The sequence below is a fragment of the Scyliorhinus canicula genome, chromosome 2 (genome assembly GCF_902713615.1).
Source record: "Scyliorhinus canicula chromosome 2, sScyCan1.1, whole genome shotgun sequence".
NCBI classification, from domain to species: domain Eukaryota; kingdom Metazoa; phylum Chordata; class Chondrichthyes; order Carcharhiniformes; family Scyliorhinidae; genus Scyliorhinus; species Scyliorhinus canicula.
The window spans coordinates 106,992,836-107,009,077 of NC_052147.1; the positions used below are offsets into that span (position 1 = coordinate 106,992,836).

Consider the following 16,242-nt stretch of genomic DNA (forward strand, 5'->3'; position numbering starts at 1 on the left):
CACAAGTTTACAACACAAGAGCTACCCATAATTTTATTTAGATGCTTAAACCACCAAAAGGACAAAACCACATTTTGGAAGGGGAGATATTTATAGAATCCATAGAATCCGTAACAGTGCAAGAGTCCATTTAGCCCACTGACCAACCTTCCAAAAGAATGCCCACTCCCCTGCCCTATCCCTGAAACACCATAACTCCATCTAACCTGGACACTAAGGGGGAATTTGGCATGGCCAATCCACCTAACCTGCACATCTTTGGATTGTAGGAGAAAAGCGCAGCACCAGGAGGAAATCCACAGGAAGAATTTGCAAACTCTACACAATTACCCTTGGCTGGAATTAAACCCGGTTCCCAGGTGCTTTGAGGCAGCAGTGCTAAGAACTGTGCCACCTTGCTGCGCAATGTGAAGCAATTCCTCATGTACCTAAAATGTTTAAAAACATATTTTAAAACTTAAACTTTTTCTTACTAGTTAGATGACAACCACTGTTAATTCCAAGAGACTTTCTGAAGAGCTGCAATTTTTGGTGTTTGAGACAGGAAAGGGCTGATCTGTTGACATAGACACCTAGAAAGCAAGCTATTCTGAGCATTCATCCTCGCCTTCTGGATGGCAAACCTATTTATTTATTTATTAATAATCCAACTAAACACTATCAGCCCTGATTTACTAATATAGACTTTGCTACATTACAACAATGCCATTTTATATCTCTACCTTTTGTATTCGCACTCATTACTACAATTATAAGATGTTTGATAGCCAGTGTTAGTGCAAGCTGCATTGATATGGTACCTTTACCGTGCTAAAGAATCCTTGTGAAGTACATTACCTTTCAAAAAAGGAAGACTGGGTGACTGAAACAAGGTCAAAAATAAAAGGCAGCTGCAAATGCAACTGTTAAATAAATAAGTAATTATTATCAGTTTCTTTCTACATTTCATGATTGCCACTGTTATGCACCAACTATTGTCAAGAGGTGTTAGGGATCCGCTTCTAGCTCTTTGTCAATGTTGCCTTCTAATGCTACTCAAGTGGAGCACAATTCTTTCGGTTTTCCGTCATTCCTTATGGGGCTGTGTTGGATTTGATTCAGTTCCACAGTGGTGCAACTTGCATGGTTGCATGGAATTCAGCAACTATCTAAGTGAGCCTCTCATCATGCTTCATGAGCAGGATGCACTAATTTTCCTATGTGCACTTCCACAGACAAAATGTATCTGGGAATAAGATTTTTAAAAAGCTAAACAACAATTCATCAAATATGACAAGCAACTAAGCTTGGATTTTGTGAAAACTGAAACATATATATGTTTGATGTTATTCAAATTGAAAATTAGAGATTGAGTGCAGAATGCTTACTGACATGGTATAATAATGCGTATATATGCTAATGAAGTAATCATGGTTACACTGTGTGCAGACCCCTTAAAAAATCAGTCATATAATTCTAATATAGTATCAGAACAGACACCAAATTGTAAGGAAGTATTCAGGTAGGTTTGAAGTTGCGGTGAATCCATTGGCTCTCGCCTAAAACTTTCCCAAAGATCAATGTATACACTACTTGGAACCAGGAAAGTTCCAGACAGTAGAATTTACTCCAGTTAGACCAGTAAACAGTGCTTCGGGTTTGACAGATTTCTGATATGACTCAACCAATGACCAATTCAATGCATAAATAGTTCCTCTTCATTCCATTGTACTAAAGCACTAAAACTGGTTTGAACTCAAGACTACACTGTCAGCTGACTCACTTGGGGTACTAAAAGTAACTGTGGTATACCAAGCTTTTGTTTGGGTGGGGGGGGGGGGGGGGGGGGGGGGGGGGGGGGTACTAGGATACCCTAGAGGAACTCTCCAAGCATCCTGCAGGAGCACAGCTCAGCTCTGCCATAGGCAATTACAAAACTAGCATTATCTCCCTCCAAATCACAAACCGTCCTGATTTGAACATGTAATCATAGTTCTTGCATAATTTCTGGGTCAAAAGCTTAGTATTCCTAACATAACACTGTGGCAACAATAGCACTCATGGGCTGCAATGGTTCATGAAGATCAAACAGAACTTCCCAGGTCAGCTTGAAAGGGGAGAGGTAGAGATCACCAGTCATACATCTTCACTGTTGATGATGCAGAATAGCAGTTTCCTCCAAAGGCCTCAGGAAGTGTGGGATCCCCTGGTTCAGTTCCTGCTCAGTGAGTTATCTGATCTCCGCCTGGGTTCTGCTGTGGGTGCTACAATTGGACTAGAGAGGTGGGGGGAGGTGGGGGGAACAGGAGCAGTCAAAGGTCCAGACCTTGAGCACTCACCAGTCAGTCAACCCCCAGGGATTGGCAATGAATACAGTGTAGTCAGCATTCATAGAATGCCTACAGTGCAGAAAATGGCTGTTCATCCATTCAAGTCTGCAACCACCCTCTGAAAGAGTACCCTACCTCGGCCCACGCCCCCGCAACACCACCTAACCTGCACATCTTTGGACTGTGGGAGGAAACCGAAGCGAAACCACACAGAGAACATGTAAACTTCATATCATAACCCAGGGCCAGAATTGAACTTGGATTCCTGGTGCTGTGGGGCAGCAGTGCTAACCACTGTGCCGCCTATTGCCAACAAGAACAACATTTAAAAAGACACTTGAGAATGACAGCAACTGATGGAACGATATTTCTTTCAATTAGTGCCTTCAGAAGTAAATGGGAGGAGAATTGGAGAAGTAATTTTAAAAAAGGAATGCATCTTTTATTGCCAAAGCAAAAAATAAGTCTTTTGTGCACAACAAATCTTACATTCCTTAGAAATCCTATGTAATGCTGGTCAGCTATTATAGTATTATAGAACAATACAATCCTTTGAATAAACATGCCAGTTATTTTGGAGAAAACTTCCTATTTGTTTGTTATCTGTCTGACAGCCAGCCATAATAGCAAATATTAAAAAATCACGTTGCACGGTCAAAGATTCCTTCCAGACAAAAACTATTTTAGGCATCGTCTATTCTAATCTGGCTAACAGATTGATAATTTCCACCAGGCCAGCCAACTAACTTTCAGAAATTCTGTGCTACCACATATGTACTCATGCAAGCACTGACGTGCATTGCAATCACTGATAATCACACATTTTAATATTCAGTTTATTTAAAAGCCTTACGGAAAATCCATGAATGAATCTTACAAAAAAATATGTTCTATCACAGGGTTCTCAACTGGGGCTGGTCCAAAGGAGGTTTTAAGGGGGCATCAAAATTACACTGTGCCATACCTTCACACTGCCACTGAAATGTGTCTTCCAATTCTTCCACCGCCTCTCGTAAAATTCAATTGTTCGAGTGATCTCTTTTGTTATTCGTTCTCAGCCTCCATCTTCTCAACCTAGTTGAGTATGCCTAATGCTAAATACAACAACAGCACCGTTGATGTTTGCCTGTTTTCAGAGACTGAAAACATCGTGGGGTGTACCAGTGCCAGAGACAGAAAACAGCCCTTGAAGGAGCCAGCAAAGCAAATGTGATGGGCTTCAGCAGGGCTTGAACTCAGCAGTTTGGCACTGCATTTGAGGCAGAAGGGCACTGTGGTCCTAATGCTAATGTATGGCACTTTGATCTACGGATGACTGGGGGAAGCAGTTAAAAAAGGCATCAGGGCATTAGTGGTGTCAAGTTTATCAGTAAGGAATGAGATAGATTGCACCAGATCATTTCAAAGCTCTGTAGACCTGCCATATCCACCTTCTCTACTGAGTAGCACTATACTCTGTATGCTTCACCCAACGTCTATATATTTACATTGTGTATTTATCGTATGTCATATGTTTCTCATTTATGGAACTATACGGTACAGCACAGAACAGGCCCTTCGGCCCTCGATGTTGTGCCGAGCATTGTCCGAAACCAAGATCAAACTATCCCACTCCCTGTCATTCTGGTGTGCACCATGTGCCTATCCAATAACCGCTTGAAAGTTCCTTAAGTGTCCGACTCCACTATCACAGCAGGTAGTCCATTCCACACCCTAACCACTCTCTGAGTAAAGAACCTATCTCGGATATCCCTCCTATATCTCCCACCCTGAATCTTATAGTTATGCCCCCTTGTAACAGCATCCACCTGAGGAAATAGTCTCTGAACGTCCACTCTATCTATCCCCCTCATCATCTTATAAACCTCTATTAAGTCGCCTCTGATCCTCCAAAGAGAAAAGCCCTAGCTCCCTCAACCATTCCTCATAAGACCTATCCTGCAAACCAGGTAGCATCCTGGTAAATCTCCTTTGCACCCTTTCCAATGCGTCCACATCCTTCCTATGGTGAGGTGACCAGAACTGCACACAATACTCCAAAGTGGTCTCACCAGGGTCATGTATAGTTGCAGCATAACCTGCTCTTAAACTTAAGCCCTGTTAATAAACGCCAACACACTCCAAGCCTTCTTCACGGCTCTATCCACTTGAGTGGCAACCTTCAGAGATCTGTGGACATGAACCCCAAGATCTCTCTGTTCCTCCACATTCCTCAGAACCCTGCCGTAGACCCTGTAATCCGCTGGGTAGGTGGACCCTGTAATTCCCTGAAAGAGGAGGCTCCACAAATATCCCCATTTCCAATGATGGGGGAGCCCAGCACAATGGTGCAAAGTACAAGGCTGAAGCAACCATCTTCAGCCAGAATTGCTGAGTGGATGATCCATCATGGCCTCAATCAAGACTTAGCATTACAGATGACGTTACTCAGCTAATTTTGATACACTCTACTTGATATTAAGAAACAGCTGAAAGCACAAGATACTTCCGGTTCTGGGCCCTGACAACATCCAGCAAAAGCACTGAAGACTTGTGCTTCAGAACTAGTCATGCCCCCTAACCAAACTATTCCAGTCCAGTTACAACTCTGACATCTACCGGACAATGTGGAAAACTGCCCAAATATGTCCTGTTCACAAAATGCAGGAAAAATCCAACCTGGTTAATTACAACTCCATTCTCGATCAGCAGTGAAGGAATGGAAGGTGTCAAAGACAGTGCTCTCATGCAGCCCTTACACAGCAATAACCTGCTCACTGACACTCAGTTTGGGTTCCACTAGGGTCACTCAGCACTTAACCTCTTGCAGCCTTAGTCCAAACATGGACAAAAGGACTGAACTCAAGAGGTGAGCTGAAAACAACTGCTCTTGACATCAAGACAACAGTTGACCGAGTGTGGCATCAAGGAGATCTTGTAAAACTAAAGTCAATGGGAATTGGGGTGAAAATTCTCCATCGGTTGGAGTCAAATGGCAGCACTGTAGCACAAGTGGATAGCACTGTGGCTTCACAGCGCCAGGGTCCCAGGTTCGATTCCCCGATGGGTCACTGTCTGTGCGGCGTCTGCACGTTCTCCCCGTGTCTGCGTGGGTTTCCTCCGGGTGCTCCGGTTTCGTCCCACAGTCCAAAGACGTGCAGGTTAGGTGGATTGGCTATGATAAATTGCCCTTAGTGACCAAAAAGGTTAGATGGGGTTATTGGGTTATGGGGATAGGGTGGAAGTGAGGCCTTAAGTGGGGCGGTGCAGACTCGATAGGCCGAATGGCCTCCTTCTGTATGTTCTATGTATGTAATACCTGGCAAAAGTGAAGATGGTTGTGAATCAATCATTTCAGCTCCAGGACATCACTGCAGGTGTTCCACAGGGGAGCATCCTAGGCCCAACTATCTACAGCTACTTCATCAGTGATCTTGACTCTATCATAAGGTCAGAAATGGGTGATGTTCGAGAATCAGTTTCAGTATCATTTGGGCTTCTTCAGATACAAAAGCAGTCTATATCCATAGGCAGCAGGACCTGGATATTATTCAGGTTTGGGCTGATAAGAAGTAACATTTGTTTTTGTTTTTTTTAAATTAGAGTGCCCAACTCATTTTTTCCAATTAAGGGGCAATTGAGCATGGCCAATCAATCTAGGGATTACTGCAATGCAAGTTTTAGAACATAGAGTGCAGAAGGAGGGCATTCGGCCCATCGAGTCTGCACCGAGCCACTTAAGCCCTCACTTCCACCCTATCCCCGTAACCCCTCCTACAAGGGCAATTTATCATGGCCGATCCACCTAACCTGCACGTGTTTGGACTGTGGGAGGAAACTGGAGCACCCGAAGGAAACCCACGCAGACACGGGAGAACGTGCAGACTCCACACAGACAGTGACCCAGCGGGGAATTGAACCTGGGACCCTGGCGCTGTGGAACCACAGTGCTATCTAGTTGTGCTACCGTGCACAAAAGCGCAAAAAATTATTGTTTAGGGGGTGTATGCCTATCATCTGTGGCCTATGATCTGTGTTGATAAGAAATATTACAATATTGGCCAACACTTAAACTACCAAAACAATTTTAATACTAATAGTTTTAATATTTTCTTCCAATGTGACAGTCAAATTTAGAAAAGAAAGAACTGCAACTCTATGCAAGCAGAGAGTACAAGACACAAATGTTCACAATGTCAAAACTTTTCCTGATAATCAGGTGCTATTACATTAAATACATACATCAGAACAAACCCTATCCGTTGGCAAGCACCAAACGTTGTCTGAAGATGAAGGGAAGACGAGAATGAGCCAGATCTGTCAAAAGTTCATCTCAAATAATAGTGTGCTGTTTTGTTTACTGGAATTGTTATCCAGCTATTTGACGCAATAGAACATAATTTCATTACAGAAGCTTTCAATGTCCTTTGCTGCCTCCACATCAAAGCTATCTGCACTATTTCTACCTTCCTAATCTTCAATATAAAGCACTGTCTTGTCTGTCTGCTCAGGTGGTGCAGATGGAAGAAAAATACTCCCTGGGGAAATTCAAAGAGCAGGGAGTCAGCTGTTTCTTCCAACATTAATCCCCTACTGAGCCAAATCAGAAACAGATTGACCCCCATTAAGCTCATTTGTTATTTGTGAGACCTTACTGCACACAAATTAGCTGCCCCATTTGCCTTACGTAACAGTGACAATCTTCCAGAAGTTGATCATTTAATGTCAAGTCCTTTGGGATGGTAAAAAAGTGCTGGATGAGTGCAAGTGGTTTATTTTCTTCATTTGAGTATTCATCCAATTTCCTCTTCCGTGCAATGTTTAACTGAGCTTCAACCTATCTATATTCAATACTTTCTACTTTGCCAGAGGTAGGTGCTTTACACAGAGTGGTGGGTGCGTGGTATGCACTGCCAGCAGAGGTGGTGGAGTCAGAGTGATTAGGGACATTTAAGCGACTCTTGGACAGGCACATGGACAGCAGTAAATTGAAGGGGTGTAGGTTAGGTTGATCTTAGATTAGGATAAATGGTCGGGACAACACCGTGGGAAGGGCCTGTACTGTGCTGTTCTATGTTCTATAATCAAACAAAGCTCCCAACATGAATCTAGTTTAACAGCCTGTACACAAAATTCATACAAGCTGTCATTGCAAAGATGACAAGCTGCCCAAGCAGTGCAAAATTATATTTTTCCACAAAGTATTTGGTCATCTATCCTTGTCCAAATTTTGAAAACTACACTCATCCAAGTTTCAGCTGGTTCTGCATCTCTCTCCCCAAATATTCTTTTAGCCAATAGAAAGAGGTTTAGTTGTTTGAGTTTCTCGTTTTAAAAATGTAGTTCTTCCAGCAGCTAAGCCACAATTAGTGAGCGTTTCAAGTGCAAAAACTTTATAACATTTCTCACAATTGAAAGAAAATTTGAGGTATTCAGAGTATTATCAGGAGTCAGCTTTGGCTCAGTAGGAATATTCGTGCCTTGGATTCAGGGTATTATCAGGTGTCAGCTTTGGCTCAGACTGACAATTCGATGCAGCTGAGCGAATGCTATTCTGCCGGAGTTGCCATCTTTCAGGTGTGACATTAAGCCAAATCAGATGCGCACAGATATTGTGGCACTTTTCAAAGGACAGCAGAGAAGTTCTCCTGGCGTTTTTTTTCCACATGTCTTTTATTTCTTTTGGACTTCAGAGAGGGTATTGGAAGAACATCAGAAACACTGCATTGACGTTTAAAAGCAGTGCTTAATTTGTGTCATTGCATCTTTTAAGTTTGATTTCTATTGTATTAATAATCAGACGGAAGTGACTCTTGAAACAAGTTTTGAACAAATACTGTTGACAACATTACTATAATGTATATTATTTCTGATGCCTTCAGGACCAACTTGGAAAGTAATCCTTATTAATCATTAGGTTTCTCAGTAAGGGGTTCATCCCTTGAAACTTTGGGAGAAGTTTCAATTTTCTCTTTATTTAGAGAGTAATATTGGTTTGAATTGAGCATCTCCTGAAATGACAAGTTTGTTTTATGTCCCAAATGTTCAGGACATTATTAATGTGCGGTCCATATTTTACATGCAGTTTTAATAAAGGGGTTTCTTTACTTTCTCCATGATTTCCAAGTTTCTTTCTCCTCAATAGAAAATTAGGATTTTTTTTCTTTTTATACGTTAGGTTGTTTCTTTGGAATGATTAAACATGGGAGATTGTATATACTAGTCTGAATGTGTTGCATATTTTAGTGACTGTTACATTGTATAGCTCTCAGTTTAATGGGACAACATTTCTCAGAGTTGGGGATTACAGAACTTTCCATGGCAAACCTCTCTACCATAACTCCAAATTATCTTTGACAGTCAGTCTGGCTCAGTGTTATTACTTTCACCATGAACCACAAAATCATGGGTTTTCATATTATGAAAGAAGGCCATGTCCCCGCTGGCCTAATCCCACTTCGCTGTTCTTGCTCCATAATGTTGTAAGTTATGGGACCTCAAGGACATATCCTGAAGCTTATAATTTAGTAATGTACTGATGTGTCAGCCTAAGAGAGGAATTTATTGTCAGTTGTGCCGCCTTTTGAATGAGACACTGTACCAAGGCCCCATCTGCCTGTTGACGCAAACTAAAAGATCGCATGGCACTATTTGAAGTGGAGGAGAGTTCTCACCCTGATCAACACCTAGTTCTTGATAAACACCACTAAAAAATATTTATTGGTTATTTATTCCATTACTACTGATGGAACCATATGTACACGTTGGCTGTTGGATTTGCCTGCACAACTAGTGACTACAATTCAAGTGCATTTAATTGACCGAAGAGCACTCTGCAACATCTGAAGGACATGTATATAAATGCAAGTTCTTTCTTTCATCAATTACAGATGCATGTTACCACAGAAACACAAAACCCAAGATAAAAGGTCAAGCTAATTCTTGTTGCTAATTATAAAACACCATCATCCTAAGTACACTCAACCTAAAATGTGACCATTAATCAACAGCTTTCAATTAATTCAGCATATACCTTGCTACTGCACAGAACTGAGGACAAATGTAGATGTAACAGAAGTTCTAAAGCAATAAAATTATGTAGAACACCAACATTTTCAGACAATTGTCTTCCCAAAACAATCCAATAAAATTAGAAGATCCTCTATTACTAGACAACTTGATGAAAAACTGCAGTAATAATCAGTAAGCTTTTAAACTTTTGATTTTGAGATAATTTTGAGATAATTGACAGCTTGGTCAACTTGCAAAAAAAATCACTTCAAATAATCTCTCAATTATCTCAAATTTATTTTGGCATTCAGGTAATCACTGCATTGGCAAATATTAATTGTCTGTTCAAAGTAGTAAGGCAGTTACAAACAACTAAGTATGTTTGAAAATAAGTAGCATATTTGAATGCCTGTAGTCAGGCATACAGTATATCAGTCACTCACCCTGGTCCATTGCTGTCATCTCTCCTGGACGATCCATCCTGCTGCTCAGTTTTTGCATGTCTCTCAGTTATCTCACTGCTGCTTTGATCCACAATCTCTCCTTCATCCAGTGCATGGTGCAACCGATAGTTCACTGTTTTGAGCACAATAAACACAGCTGCTATAACAGCACTGTAGCTTCCAACAATGATCATGCTTGATGGAAGGGCCTGCAAGAAAATGAAAGTATGCAAACAATAAGAAACTTCAAGCAATATTTCACTGGATGGATATATTTAAAACATCATCTTTACTCCAATTATTTTTCTTCTAAAAAATATTGTCTTTCTATTCTGCACAGAAACTTCATCAAATAATTTGGGGGAGGCAGATAACTAGGTTCAGGTGTCTGCCTCTGGTACTATGTAACTCATAATAAAACAGCGATTATGACTTTCTTCTTTCTGCCAATAAGGTATCCTAACACACAACTTTGAGTGCCTTCAACCAAAAGAGGAGAGTTCAAAGCACCATCAACTTGTTAACAGCATATCTGAAGGGCATCAGAAAATGACAAGCAAACATTCTATTAAAACAGAAAAACGTGGACTTATAGAGCGCCTTTTATGACTCAACATCGCACAGCACTTTTGTTAAGATCCCAGACCAGACACCAATACATGTTAGAATACTGGACAAGAACCCCAAACGCTTTTTTTTTAATTCTTAAAAATTGTGAGGAAAGGATACGACACTCCACGAGTGATTCCACTGACAAATAGGGATATGTTATATTAAAACAAATTCATTTAGGTGGGGGTGTAAGGCAGCGCATTGCAGAACATCTCCGGTCCATCCACAAGCAGGACCTGGACCTTTCTGTGGCTTGCCACTTCAACTCGCCATCCTGCTCTCGCATCCACATGTCCGTCCTTGGCCTGTTGCAATGTTCCAGTGAAGCCCAGTGCAAACTGGAGGAACAGCACCTCATTGTCCAATTAGGCACATTACAGCCTTCCGGACTTAACATTGAGTTCAACAACTTCAGACTGTGCTCTCTCCCCTCACTTTCACCCCATTTTTATTTCTCTCAATTTATTTTAATTTCTTCCATTGATCTATTTTCACTCACCATTGTTCCTCCTCCCCCCTCCCACTCTATTTATGCTATCTGTTCCGAATTACCTTTGACACACTGCTCACCTTTGTTCTGCCATTCACACATTCTAATCTCTTTTGTGCCACTATCAGCACCCTTCTTAACCTTAACCACCCCCATTTACATTCCTTTTCACTTCTGTCCTTGACATCTTTGTCAATCTCCACCTATCACTAGCCCTCTATCCATTCCCACTGCTACACACCACCAACCCCAACTACAGTATAGATCTGACCCCATTTCCAGTTATCTTTAGCTTTGACAAAGTCATCCAAACTCCCCTTTCTCTCTCTGCAGATGCTGCCAGACCTGCTGAGATTGTCTTGTATTTTCTGTTAGCCAATACAGTGGGTATAACTTCCCAGATCTTTTTCAAAATGGTGTTAAGGGATCTCGCAAGTCCAGTAGATAATTTAATGTCTCATCTGTAAGACTTTACAATTAATAAATTCACCTCAAAAGAAGGAATGCTGAATCCAAATATTCTTATGGTCTTGTGGTCAGCCCTCAGGATGTTGACTTCAAAAAATGCCTCAATCAGTGGCTGTTGAAGTTTAGCACAGTATTTACTTTCATTGCTCGAGTCCGACAAAGAAACAAACATAATCCTGCTATTCTACCCATAAAGGAAACCACAAAACAATGTTCCCTTGATGTCTTGAATTACCACAGAAATTAAAATGTTGAATACATCACAGCACAGCCCAAATTACCAAGAACAAATGATCAAATTGAACAATATTGAACTTTGTAACACTTGAGTATTCACAATTAGTTTATTATATTAACAGGTAGAATTGAAAAGTGCACCCAGTATAAAGAGAATAGGCCATGCTATAAAGAATGGGAGAGGTGACTTCCGGTGACAGTGATGTGCTGAGTAGTCACACATCAAGTGGCTCTCCTCCTAAGAACCCTTTCACTCAAAATAGCCTTAAAACAGGGAAAATAATATCCCCTCACCCTACCTAACAACGGTACGAGAAGATGCTGAGCAACAGTAGCTCCACAGGCCATAAAAGAGACAAAAAGCAGCAGAAACTAGGAGAAACAAGCAGTCGAGACGGTAGACGAATGAGGCGACCAAGTGCCGGCTGCACCAGAAAGAAAGGGACCAGAAAATCGCACACAGGGCTCCCCCTTACTGGAGGGTAGATGGAGGAAGCTCCTCTCGAGGGAACGAAGGAAACTCAAGGAAGAGATAAAAAGCGACATTCAAGCTGCAGTCAAGGTGGCAGTCGCGAGGCCTTCGCCACCATGCAGGTAGCCCCAGACAAGACAGAGAGGAGACTGGAGGCCAAAGGGAGCACCATCAAGGAACTAGAAAAAGCCTGAACAGATCTGAGCAACCGCCCGAGGGATGGAAACAATGAGATCGGTCACGATGCAAGGAAGTCTGAAAACGAAGATAGAAGGCCAAGAGAACCAGAACTTAAGGAAAGTGGGCCTGCTGGAAGGGATCAAAGGCAGGGACCCCATGGAGTATGTGGCCGAGATGTTGGGAAACCTGGTGGGAAGGGACAGCTTCCCCAACCCCCCATAAATAGGCAGAGCCCATTGGTTGCTCTGGCCGAAACCCAAGACTGGAAAGCAGCCGAGGGCGATAATCACCAAGATGCATCAGTACCAGAACCGGAAAAGAATCCTGTGCTGGGTCTGGCAATCAAGAACCTGCAACTGGGAAAGGCACCAGATCAGGATATATCAGGATATTGGGGCAAACACCAGGCAGAGTTCAACAGGGTGACGGTGGCCTTGTACTAGAATAGCCGTGAAGTTTGGGATTCTATATCTGGCTAAACTCTGGGTCACATTCCACGGCAGGGAGCTTTCCCTCATGACCCCCCCTCCCCCCCAAGGACGTGGACAAATTTGCCCAGGAAAACTGGCTGGGACAACAGCAGCAAAGATAGCAGTGAAAAGAAACACCAATGGGGCGATAGCTAGGGGGGGCGTAAACAGGGAAAAGGAGAGTAGGCGGGGGAGGGACAATAATAAGGGGGAATGGGGGGAGGTGAAGACAAGGGAGGGAAAGAATCATAGGCGAAACATAGGGACAAGGATGGTCTGGGTTCTAGGCTGGCTACAACAGACCACACGTGATGACTTGGAAAACAATGGCACCGCAAGCAGCCACTTTCGAGCAGGGTTTGTCAAACTCAGGGTCACGACCTGTGGCTGGGTCATGGACGGGTGACGGGAGGATCTTTCAGCAATCGGTTGTGGCATTCCCGATTGCAGGAACGGGACCGGTTCTTAAGATTGCGACCTGCGGCTCAGTGGTTAAGCTGTTCAACAGCCGGCACAACGTTCGCTTGCACTCCCACGACATGAAGTCCTGGTCAGGGAGTGGTCAGCAGTCTGTGACTGGGGTGGATGCTGTTACTGGACAGTGAGAGGGATGCCAGGCCATGTTTGTCAGCAAAGCATGCTGATCAAACAAAGCCAGTCAATACGGTGATAAGTCAACACCGAGAGAAACCTACAGTCATCACTTTGTATCCCCTCTCTGGAAACCAGGAAATAAGTACTTTTGGTGAGGATGGAGCACGAGATGACTTGGATGTTTGGATAGTGCAATGCAGTTGAACCAGTAAGAAATATTGTGACACTGCATGTGTTTGCAAGTTACTTCATCTGTCTAAAGTCATAGTTTGTAAAGTAAAAACAAGATTGTACTTTTTCCTATGCTTGTTTCAATTTCTAAAGAAATGGAAATATATTTTAAACAAAGTGTGTATAAATGTAAGAATGCGCATGTTCAACTAAAATAGCTTTAATTTTCCATTGTAAAAAGTCATAAACTTGGAAAAATCAGGTATTGGAAATAAAGTTTCAAAGTCAAAGAAATGCTGGCCACGACCAGCCTTTGAATATGAATGGAGTCATTTCGCCAGAGGCAGCGGCAGAGAGAAGGCCACACGCCGAGCACATACACTGGTGCCACGCACCCTGTACGTCCAAGATTTGGGGGCGAAATCATGGAGGACAGATTCCTCCATTTTGTAGTTACCAGCAAGCAAGCAACAGGACTGTGTGAAGAACTGAGGATGGATTATTTTGTAATAAGGAAGAGAGGACCTGAGGCACAAACAGGTCAGGATCTCACAATTGAATCTGCTGGAGAGAGCTTCTTAGGAGAGTCCACGGCAGGACAAAGCAGTGCCGGTGTGAGCTGTATCCAGAGCTCCAGGGACGCTGATGAACAAACAATTAAGAAGAAACTGAAATCTGGAACAGTAGAAAGATGATTTCTTGAGGTATGGCTTTAATTGTGCCAAAGCAAATCAGGTTGCAAAGCCCATGTGTTTTATATGCAGGGAAGTACTGGCAAATTACAGTTTAAAACCAAAAGCATTTGAAGACTAAGCATGTTGAGATCGACGACAAACCTCTTGATTTTTTTTCAAGGGATGCGGCGAGAACTTAAGTCATCAGCTGAAGTGCGTCGCAGAAATGTTACATTGAATGACGAAGCAAGTGAGATCGTAATGACCAAGAAGGCTCATCTGCCGCATTAAAAGCAAGCAATAATAGTGTGTCGCGAAGTTCGGCTGGCGTGGGTCACTCAGGTTGGCCGGCATGGGTGAAGAACGTGGGTCCCGAAGGTCCACCAGTTAGTAAAAGTGGGTCCCAGGAAAAAAAGTTTGAAAAACACTGATTCAGAGGATCCCTGAGCAAAGAGAAACCCCAGCATGCAGGGACTCAGCCACATGGCAAACACATAGTTGGTAGCCATGTAGGGTAACCCCTGGACAAAGGGAAATCCTGGAGTGCAGGGGCCTGGCCTCATGGTGAATACAGTGACCCTGGCCATTTCCGATGGCCTCCTAACATCTACTAGGTAAGTATTGTTGATCCCGCAGGAAGGGGGCGGACAGAAACCTTTCATCAGAATAGTCACCTGGAAAGTCAGGGGACTCAATGGCCCTGCGAAAAGATCCAAAGTCTAGGCCCACCAGAAAAGTATGAAAGCTGACATAGTCTTACTCCAAGGGAAAAGGACCAACTGCGGGTAAGGAAGGGCTGGGTGGGACAGACCTACCACTCTAGCTATAGGACGAGAGCTAGGGGGGTTGCCATACTGTTAAATACGAGGACGATATTACTGCGACGAGGACGGATGGACTCAGGAGGATGGTACGTCATGGTCAGCGGTGCCCTGGACTGGGCACCAGTGCTACTGGTCAACATATACGTGCCTAACTAGGGTGGCATGGAATTTATAACAAAGACTGTGGCGGAAATATCTGCCCGATATAGACAGCACCAACTTATCATGGGGGGGGGGGGGGGGGGGGGGGTGTACTTCAACTCTGTACAGGACCCATGGACAGGCAGGTCGAACCCCAAAACAGGGAGGACCTCTAATATGGCAAAGGAATTCAGCACATTCATGGAGTCATGGAATTTCACCCACTCAGGGCAGCAGGAGTTCTCCTTCTCCCAGGTACATAACGCATACACCAGGATTGACCTCTTTGTAGTGGGGAAATCGGTGCTTCCAGAGATAGGATGGATGGAATACTCAACGATCATAATATCCAACCACACTCCACACTACTTGGATGTGAGGTTGGAGTTGGGCCATGCCCAACGCCCCCCCCCCCCCCCCCGGAGGTTGAACACGGCCCTCCTGGATGGTAAGACTTTGAAAGAAAATACCACAGTCCACAGATGAGTATATTACTAACAACCGGAGCTGGGAGGTCTTACCCTCCACACTCTGGAGGTGCTGACGCTGTGATCAGGGATGAAATTATCGCCTATAAAGCACAAAAAAAGACAGGGAAGAGAGGATGGCTAGGCAACAGCTAGTCAACTCCATACTGGAGATGGTCCAGCAATACCCTACGGCCCCAATCGTAGAGCTCCTGGTGGAGAAGAAAAAGCGACAAATGGACTTTGACCTGCTATCCACGAGGTAAGCAGTGCACCAACTCCGCCAACGGAGACAAAGTCAGCACCTGCTGGCTCACCAGCTGAGAAAGCAGGTAACCACGAGTGAAATAGCACAGTTTAGAGACAGCAAGGGCAAACTAGTAGCGGAGCTGGAAAAGGTCAACAACACATTTGAGGTCTTCTACTAGGGGCTGTACACCTCCGAGCCCTCAAAGGGGAGTTGGGGATGAAGCAATTCCTCGATGGGCCTGGCATGCCAGTTGTGGGAGAGAATAGGAAACGGGGGCTGGAAGCACCCTTAGAACTGGGAGAAGTCAAGGAGGACATCAACTCGACTTCCAATGGCTGTGATGGATCAGTAAGCCACACATCTGGGAGCTCCCGTTTTAAAGAGATTTTTCGGCTCTTTTGAGAGCCCAAAACGGAAATTTTTCGACGTCTCCCGGTGGGGGAAGGTGTG

General features: G+C 43.5%; 1 protein-coding gene across 6 annotated transcripts in view; it reads right to left on the reverse strand.

Annotated features, from left to right (window-relative positions):
* Positions 1-16,242, reverse strand: part of pcnx1 (pecanex 1) — a 356,856-nt gene that overhangs the window by 239,359 nt on the left and 101,255 nt on the right. For all 6 annotated transcript variants that reach the window (XM_038784415.1, XM_038784439.1, XM_038784431.1 and 3 more), the window contains exon 2: positions 9,743-9,951. In XM_038784415.1, coding sequence (XP_038640343.1) covers positions 9,743-9,951 — 209 coding nt within the window. The remainder of the gene's footprint in view (positions 1-9,742; positions 9,952-16,242) is intronic.